The following is a 9,888-nucleotide window of genomic DNA, read 5'->3' as shown; positions in this document are numbered from 1 at the left end:
AGGAGTTGGCCAGATGCCACTGGAAGGCTCCTTGGCCATATCCAAAATAGCGGCAGAGAGGACAGGGCCCTGCCAGAGCCTGGCCCGGCTTTTGGAGGAGGGAGGAAGCCTGGGATGAGGAGGGTCCGTGCCTCCAGCACAGCGAAGGTGTGATGGCAGTGTCACATGCTGGTGCGTGCAGGGGCTTGAGGGGCGGTGTGTTTGCTGGGGTGCATGGGAGCTCTTGCAGCTTGGGCTGTCTGTCCATCCTGTCACCATGCCCTGGAGCTGTCACGCAGGCATGGGGCACTCCCCGCCTTCTCGTTCCTTGCGCAGAGCAGATGCACATTGCCATTAGCCGCACTGCATCCACAAAGGCCCCTGGGGCCTTTCCTGACTACAGCGAGGGATAGGCAGGCTCATAATATATTAATAATCAAGTGGTTTTATTTATAAGGCAACCTGTTCTCTGCTATAGAGCCAGAGGCACTGTGCAATAAGTAATAATAAATCTAATGGAACAGTGTAAATAAGTAACCAGCTTTAATCCTAGCTGTAGAATTATTAGGTAGGTTAGAACAGAAAATCAGATTTTTGTTTTCTCTTTGTTGTTCAAGTTTCACATGATTCTGGGAGCTGTACATTTTTGGGGGTGTCTGTGAAGATGCCGGAGACACAGCCAAGGGTCAGAGAGATGAGAGTTCCTCGAGCACCAGCGGGAAAAGGGCGGAGGTGTCTGTCCTTCAGATTGGGACCCGCTGATCGGGGCTGTGGGAAGCAGCGCAGTGCCAAAGGCTGGTCCTGGTGCAGCCCCACACCCCTCTCCAAACCAGCAGCAGCCGGAGTCACGGTGCGAAAGGACTTGGAGAAATCCCAGCCTTTGCTCTGCATGGCACAGGTTGACTTCCAGGTGCTGCTGCAGATCATGCTGGCCGAGTCTTGGGCAGGGCTTTCATGATAAACATCTTCACTTGTGGTATAACATCGTTTCAAGCCAGCTATGACACAGGTGTTGGTGATGCCACCACGGACACCCATCACTTCCCTCTCTGTTGGGCCCCGGGGCAAGAGGCAGAGGGTCGGGCTGTGTGTCTGCCCTGTCTGTCAGCGATGAGCAGCAGACCCGAGCTGCCGTTGCCAGCTATGTCCTGCTCTCCCTACCACACCTCCTGCCTGAAGAAGCTCATCAAGAAGCTGCGGGCTGACAGAGCCCTTCAGTAGGAGGTTCAGAGTTTTCAGGAGGCAGTGAAGAGCTTTTAGGAGAAGATCAAGGGCTTTTAGGAAAAAAATCAGGGATCTCAAGATGGCCATCCAAGCCTTCTGGAAGAGGGAAAGCCCATCTGGGCGGAGGAAGGTGCCTTTTGACAGGAAGAAAAGGTTATTCAGGAGGAAGCCCAAGTCTTCTGGAGGTGTATCGTGACTTCTGAAGGACTATAATGCTTTCTGAAAGAAGGATAAGGATTTCTGGAAAGAAGATCAGCTCCTCTGGGGCAAAGACAGGGTCCTTTTGAACAAGGACAGAGTCCTATGGGAAGAAGGAGAAGTTCTGTGGGCAAACAAAACAGCTCTCCTGGAAAAGGGGAGAGCTCTCTGGGAAGATGAGGCCCTCCAGGAAGATGAAAAAAACCTCAAGGAGTATGAAATGTTGATTTGGAAGAAGGCCTTTGGTCCTGAGGGAGAGGATACCTTCAGAGATGCTACTGTCCACAGGGGAAAAGCATAAATTGTTCTGCTAGGCTCAGTCAGAAGCATGTGGAAAGCCATGTACACTGATGCTGATACTTCATCTAAGCAGTACTGTGCTTCAGCCAGGTCTCTGAAATAACATCTCCAGTTCTCGGAAAAAAATAAGAGTTGTGATTTTTTAATGCGATTTTCTTTAAAGCCATTGTACTTACGCTTTCAGGACATGATTTATCCTTTCGAGGTCCTATAGCCTGAAGAATTGGGCAAACCTCTGGTTTCCTGGTCTGTCACCAGGAGGCATGCAGGTGAGTAAAGCCATGAGAAGGTGAGGGCTTAATGGCTGAGACCATCTTCTGGAGCTCAGAACAGCTCGCCTAACTCCGTGCAGTTTATATCAACTAAGTCAGTGCCAAAATAAGGCACTGATAAATTATAAGCTTCAGATCCCCCACATTTTAAGAGTGACAGTTAACACTCCTGAGTCTTACTGAGGCAACTTGTGCTGTTCCACCAGGTTTGGGTTTTGACTTCCCATTTAATTTCCTGCTGCTCTTGGGAGTGTGATGGGAATGTTTACTTGCTTGGGTGAGCCCCCTGTACCCACTGCCTGGCTGAGAGCAGCTTTGGAATCAGCCTTGCTGACACGGGCAGAGGGCAGGGAGAGAAGTGGGAGCATTTACAGGAGTCAGCAGCATGTGGGAAAAGATGCAAGCTCAAGGGAAAGTTGGCAGCAAGCCTCTCAGCAAGGGGGAAATAAATTTAGCAGTGTGTATATACATGTGCGTGTAAGAGCCCGAGAGGGTGCACAGAGGGACTAGAATTATTATTCACCTGCTGAGCTCCTCTTGCCAGCGGAGGTACAGGAGCCTCTAGGTGAAAATCCTCAGTAACTGCAGTGCAGCACGTGGTCAATATTTAGCAATATTTTATGTGAGGTGAGTACAGAGGCAGTGCCTTCTGCTGAGTTTGCAGGTTTTCCTTCCTCTTGAGGAACTGAACTTAGATGCTTCACATTTTCAAAGGCTGATGTAAAGGGTGGTCTAGAGGCAAATCTTCATTTGACCCGCTGTACATCCAGGAGCCAGGGGGACAAGAGCAACAGTGAAAAGTACTCGTCTGAGTCGAACCAGGCATTGAATTTTTCTCTGGTATGGTAGCGTTAGTAACTCATTCTTCTTTGATAGGGGATTGAACATCGAAAAGACTCAAGGACACAATGTAAGAAGCCTTTACAACTGCTGTTGAAGAATCTGATGACTTTCTGCAACTGTCAGGCATATTTAGGCTGTCAGTCAAGCCTATCAGTAAAGTTCAGTCCTTTGTGATCTGCTGTAGGATAAAGCTGCCTGTCCTGTTTAATTTTGCTCAAGACAAATTATGCACTATGTCTTTCCTGAAAAATCTATGAATATTTATTGCTTAATGAATAACCAGCCCAGAAGAAAAGCCAGCTGATTCAGCCAGGGTAGGAATGTTTTGCAACCTTTGTTATTATTGTTCTATTATTACCATGTAAGCCAGAGATGAAAACGACCTATTAGACCATTCAGTGTCACTTCCTGCAAATTCAGGACTCTTACGCATTAGAGCTTTATCATTAGATGCTATAGAAAGAACCTTTGAGAAAATGACAATACGCAAGAAGCACTTGTCACTTAATATATTTTAATGACAAAAAGCCAAGAATTTATCTCAGTTATTCAAATCCGTGTGTCAAATTAATATCCATTTAAACTAAAATTAGGTATGCTTTCTCTTGCAAATAACTTGAAGCACATGAAATGCTCTTAGGAGAGTCACTAGTCACTTCTTTCACAGGAGAGCAGAACAGCGTTTCTCTGGTGAGGGTGCTGTCAGTACAATCCAACAGTGGTGAAATTTAAGGCATTTCACAACGCAGCACAGAGGAGCCAGAAGTTTAGCCAGAGAAAATCAGGTACCAATATGGTTTGAGACTGCTGCTAGCTCCCCTGAAAATACATCATCCTCCTGGTAGCTTCAGAGTGGCCCTTGCTTGGGTGGCATTGCAGGAGGAAGGCCACCTGCAAAATGCTTACTGGGGCTGGGTATTTGAAGTGGGAAGTTAAGAGGGCATCTGCTCTGCATCCAGCAGTTCTGGGCTGAGGATGAATTTCAGTCACAAAACCAGTTTCTGCTAACTCTCTGTAATGGTAAAGTAACAAGGGGAACAAATAGATCTACTGATCTGGCATAGGTAGGGAGCAGGAAAGTCTGAAGACGTGTCTGAAGAACTGAAGATGTTTGATGCATGGACTCACTTAAAGTAGAGTGGAAGGACCTAAAGAAGCTGACAAGCCCACCTGTGCCTCAAAAGCAGCCATACCTGTTACGCTCTGTGTAAACACTTCTCTAAGGTATTTTGCTTAATTCCCAGCAGTAGTGTTGCACAACCATCACTGTGTCTCTAGGGCTTTACTTACACATAATGTTTTTGAGATGTCTGAGGTGAATCTCCTTAATTGCAGTTTTGATTTCTTACCTGTAGTTCTATCCGTGGTGGACATGGGGAACAAGCATTCCATTTGCCTTGTGTTTATCTGGCTGAAGCCTGTACTGTCTTCTCTAACCAAGTCTCCCTAGACTAACCCACCCCATCTTCTTCTGGCCTTTTTCACTGACTAAGTGCTTTACCTATCTGGAAGGCTTCTGTCCTCCCTTCTAGCCCTCCCCTCAAAAGACTGAAACGTCAAAATAATTTGCAGCATCCAGATACAATAATCGCTGAAGATGCCCAAAGTCAAGGTTGCAGCGCTTGTTTTGCAGAAAAGATTCACCCAGGAGTGATGCAGCTGAGCCCTTCAGACACTGAACGTCAGTGTCAAGATGCACTGGTGCCGGTGGGTCCTTCTGCAGAATGATGCTACCGCAAAGAGCCCTGTCCTGCGTCCTGGGGTGTCTCAGCCTTGTGTGAATGAAGAGCAAACCAAACCTGGGACTCAGCAGCACAGGGTCAGGCAGAACAGGCACTGATGTAACTTTAGACCATGATCGAACTTCCTGTGGTTGCTGTTCACATAAAGAGGCATTAAAGATAAAGGCAGAACAATTACCGTAATTTCAGAGTAAATACAGGGATAAAACCCAAACACATGGAAACATGGTGAATCCGAGCAAGCATTATATGTTGGCAGTGCAATTAATTTAAAGTCAATGAGCAGTGTGCACTCAGGAAAGTTTTGAAGGCTTAGCAAGTCCTGCACAGAGCGATCTGACAACAGGATGCAGAAATTTGGCAGACTGGCTGTGCTGCATGCCCAGAGCTCATTTCCTTTCTGGTGCAGGCGACGCACTTCTTACTCTCCTTCCCTGGACAAAAATATAAAATACTATGGAAAACATTACAGAAAATCTATGTCGAGGCAGAAGGGTCCAACTTTATCCACATGAAAGGCAGCCCTGGCCTCAGTCAGAAGCCAGTGAAGATGCCAATGAATCTGATATTCATATTTCTAGGTGATACTCAAGAGTCTCTTCTTTCAAAGTTTTTGCTCAAGCGATTCACAGCAGGCTATTTTCTGCTCAAGGCCACAACAAAGGTGGAAATTATGGACTACAGCTTTGTACCTCTAAAAACACAGAACATCCCAAAGCCCAGAGTGTCTTACAGAGGGATTGATGACAGAGCAATAAAGAAATTGAGTCAGTAGTGCCAAATCAGCATAAATACTTAAATGGGAGAACGAAATAGCTCCTGAGCTCACCTGCATGTTTTAAAATGCAGCATTCCTGACACAGCTGTGGAGCTAACTCGTGTGATGTGAGAAGGAGATCATGGAAAATGGTGAAAAGTCATTTAAGTCAACTGACATACCTACCTGTGTCACAAACCGTAATGGCAAGTGACAGAAGATAATTTAATTTATTCAGTATATGTATGTGTGTATGTATATGTATGTGTGTGTGTGTGTATATAGCTACAATTTCCAACTCTGTGTGTCAGTCATCGCATAGGAGGAATATAAAAAATATCTGGGAGGTGGGCCTGTGACTCATGGGAAATTGGAGCTATGGAGAGCATCCAGACACAAATATAAATCCTGCTGCTGTTCTGCCAGGAAATCTGGCTGAATTGTTGAAAAGTCAGTGCAGAGGGAAATTGAAGGAGGAGATAGAATACTGTGGCTGAAAATATCAGATGTGTAAAAAATAACCACACTTTCATCCTTCAGAAATTAACATCTAATGTGGCTTAAAGAAGAGAGGAACCGTGAAGAAACTGTATTTTCAAAACAAATCTGTAATGCTGAAAATCTTTCTCTTTCTCCTTTTCTCTCTCTGTCTCTGCCCTCTTTTATTTTTTATTTTTTAGTCTTCTTTTATTTATTGATTGAACTAGGAGCATGATCTGCAGAGGGAGGGAATTCCAGATTCTTGGCACCTAGGGATTCTTGGGAAGCTTTTTGTCCTGATCCACCAATTCACTCAGTCTATGCGGTCCCTCAGAGTATCTGAAATGTTCCAAAGTCCCATATAAATCTGTATTTAGAATTAAAACTGGGATTCCGTTATCGCTGGTTCACAGGCAACATGAGAAGTGGCCAAGGGGACCCCTCAAAGGTGGTGGTGAATTTGAGCACAAGTATATATGCTTGATGATGTGGGCTTTTAGCAAAATAAAAGACAATTCAGATTTGTACCTGTGATCTTCAGACACCATGGTGGCAGCCCTGGATTTTTTAAGATAAACACAGCTTGTATCTCGGGTCTTCAGGTTTGCAGTACATGGCACAGAAGCACCAAACCAGAAACCTTGGCTGCAAATTGTCCTCTTTGTATTTGTGATTTTTGTGTGTGCACTGCTGTGTGTGTTTATACTTACAGACATATACCAAGAGAGAAAAAGTGGCTGGGAACCAGTCAGTGTGTGCAGCACAGGTAAAACACCGTGCCCTTGCCCTAGTCATCCCCCTGCACTGCCTCTGCTATTAGAAGTGTTGCTTTAATTACTAACAGCAGGAGCTGTGCAGCTTCTAACTTACCAAATCTCAGCGTCAGCGCTGTGGGAGCAGGTGACCTCAGTGCGGGGCTCTGACAACATACTTTTCATGCCATCACCTTCATTAGCATCCTGTGCCTTGCCATGCTGCCCAAGAACAGTATGTAAAAATTCATCAAGGCTTGTATTTCTTTGGTGCGAATGGAAACATGACTGTCCACCCTCCACATTTTTACTGTGAGTTACAGCGTCATGATTCTGTTATCCCGCAGCGCAGCTTTCTGAGCTTTCTGGCACGGGAGCTTTTCAAGCAGTATTACTGTTGTTATTACTCTTCTTCATGTGAATGCCACATTTCCAGAGCTCTGCCTAGCCAGCTTAAGAAGACTGAAACAGAAATTGGATTGAAAAGCTGTTATTTGGCTGCTCACCCTGCCAGTCAATTCCCAATTCACGTACAGGTTTTCTTCCACTTTCTTCAGGATCACCCTGCGCATCTGTGGCTTGACCGCCACGCTGCAGGCGGGAGGGAAGTGTGAACCAAAGTGAATTCTCACTGGAATCACAGCGAGTGCCTCTTTTGTGAACATGCATTCTCTCTGCTGACTCACACAAAAAAACCAGCTCTCCCTGCAGACTCCATCGTGATTCCAAGCTGCAGCCCAAACACATGCAGCCCCACTGAAGAGAAAGCTATACATCCTCTGGTTGCTTCATACCTGTCATATACACACTTCATTTTCCAAGTGACCTACATTGACTTTACATCATACCAAGACACACGACATTTCCTTCTTTTCAGTGGCACTCAGATTTGCATCTATGCAATCAGCAGCGGTGTTTAATTTAAAAAGCCAGCCCAAGCAGCAGCCTGATAGAAATCCATTAATACTGTGAAATAATTGAGAGATGAAGAAACGATTGTGTGACCTGACCTTTCCCACTGATCAGCTGGGGAGTGGCGCTTCCCTGAGAGCAGATGCAGTCAAGAGCTGATAGAGGTGGAACTGATTAACAGGGCAGATATTATTTGAAGCACCCATCTTTCCCAAGGATGGGGAGAGGGGATTTGTGTAAACTGATCTTCTTCCTAATGAAGGCATAAATAACAAAGCCTGCAAGGATCCCTCTGCAGGGAGCCATCAGCCCTGCACCAGCCTGCTGAAAAGCAGCAGCAGGGTAATTTGCACTTATGGTACTTATATGGTATATGGTACGTCCCGTTCAGAGGTCTTATAGCGTGCCACACCATCACTGCATTTACCCCGTGGTTCTCTCAAGAGCTGTGCAGAGGATGTTACTGGCATTTTAAAGAAGAGGACACAAAGAGGAGCTGAGAGGTTAAGGCTGAAAAAAGGATTTTGTGGCAAATCCAGGAAATACAACTCCCTCCTTCCAGATCCTCACCCCATCCGTGACACCAGTCTACCAGCAGCACTTAAAACACCCACAGATAATAGCTTTCAAAAAGCATGGTGACAACTGGGCATCTTAATCCATACCACTGTCTCTCACCACTCCTGGTATACATATCTCTGTGACAGATAAAAATCTGGTGCTTTTTACTTTTGACCCATCCTGTTAGCAGACATTTATCAATTGGGAGCTTACGGTATATCACGGGCAAGTATGTTCCACCTCCTTAGTCTCATGTTTAGACCATTAGTTATGGTATATCCTTATTTTCCATTTTAAAAGGCCAGTTTCTAGACACTGATTCAAGATCTAGCTTTTTCATGAGACTGGATCTCTTTATCAACATGTGGAGTTTTCTCTTGCCACTCCAAGGGTGACAGCTGACTGCAGCCTGCACTGCAGTCATGGTCCATGGCTTTCCCTTAGGCGTCCTCCGGAGAGCCCTGCTTTCCAGAGCACAGCTCTCCTGATCCCGAGGGAGTAAAGACACTTTTCTCCTGCAGCCCCAGCTCTGGAGAGGACCATGGGTTTCATGTGAATCCTTGGCTGGGTGAATTTGTGGCTGGCGGGGAGCAGCTCCTGGTGTTTTGTCTCAGGTCCCCACACCTTACTGGCCCCACAGAACATACAAGGAATTTACTACCCACCTTATGTGTTGTCTACCAAGTGACCTTAATTGTAATTTCAAGACCTCAGCCCTTGCACAGAATCTGCCCCCAGCTCTATACTAGCTGGAAACGTCCTACATTTGCCTATGCTAAGTAGGGTCAACTCAGGATCATAAGTCTCTACACAACCACCAGCTTCCAATCCCATCATTAATTAAACCTTACCATCCCTGTATGAAGCCCAGCCTTAGATGCAATCCGTGTCACCATGCAAGGGAAGTCAGCATCTCTGACAAGCCCTGGTGCACTCATCGGGGGATGCGGAGGACCCCATCCACAGGTAGCACACACTGCCACTGGCACGGGTCTCACATGGGCAGACACCAGTTGAGCCAGACTTGTCCCCAGGAGTCACAGCATGGTCATGGCTCCATATAAATAGATGGGATGGACTGACCCCAGATTTTAATGCCAGAAATGAGCCTTTATGATCACCTGCTATTTTTAGCATCTGACTCAAGAATCTCACAGAACAGCATTTATAGCCTACTCCAAACAGAAGCTACCTTGTAGAGGGGCAAACACATTTGGCTGCTGGACTGCAGGCAAGGGGGTAACTACAATACCTCTGCATGCATATGCCCATGGGCTGCTCTAAAAAGTATTTGTGATTCAGTTCCCATCACAAGACCCTTCTATTCATGAACATCTGACATCTTCCAGTGGGTTTATCGTACAACTCTTCTGTGTGGTCAGGACACCTACTATGCTATACATACACATTATTGCGTTAGTGTAACAGGCTGGAAATGCAGGGACAGGGTCTGTGCTACCAGCACACATGGCCTATGTGCATCCTAATGCCATACTAGAAGCCCAGGGCACACCAGCATCCTTGCCCAGTGCCCTGGTCTACATGGAAAGGAAACTGAGGCAGACACTAGAGATACAGATGGGTCTGGGTGTCAGGGGTAGGACTGCAATCACACTATAAACCTTAGGTCCAGACTAAGGTCCAGAGCTTTAAATGTTGATATTCAGGCACCAAATGTGATTAATGTCACTGCATGAAAGCCCTGCACACCTCCAGGGGTGGCCTATCTGACAGCAGAAAGATGGCTTTCAGAGGGCTGACCCTGGGTTTTTTGAGGCATTTCACAGTGCACGGATCACAGCTACCTTCTCTGCTCCTCGGGTGCAGTCACGGTGGAGGCCCCAGAAACAGCAATAAGAACCAGACAG

General features: G+C 46.2%; 1 protein-coding gene across 1 annotated transcript; it reads left to right on the top strand.

Moving 5' to 3' along the window:
• The first annotated feature begins 1,089 nt into the window (after positions 1-1,089).
• Positions 1,090-1,702, top strand: CCDC70 (coiled-coil domain containing 70). Its single transcript, XM_040583434.1, is given in 2 exon segments — positions 1,090-1,404; positions 1,406-1,702. Coding segments are annotated over 2 exon segments (612 nt in total).
• The last annotated feature ends 8,186 nt before the right edge of the window (positions 1,703-9,888 follow it).

The sequence above is a fragment of the Falco naumanni genome, chromosome 2 (genome assembly GCF_017639655.2).
Source record: "Falco naumanni isolate bFalNau1 chromosome 2, bFalNau1.pat, whole genome shotgun sequence".
NCBI classification, from domain to species: domain Eukaryota; kingdom Metazoa; phylum Chordata; class Aves; order Falconiformes; family Falconidae; genus Falco; species Falco naumanni.
Note: the sequence above shows the minus strand (reverse complement) of the source record. Positions and strands in the feature narration are given on the sequence as shown.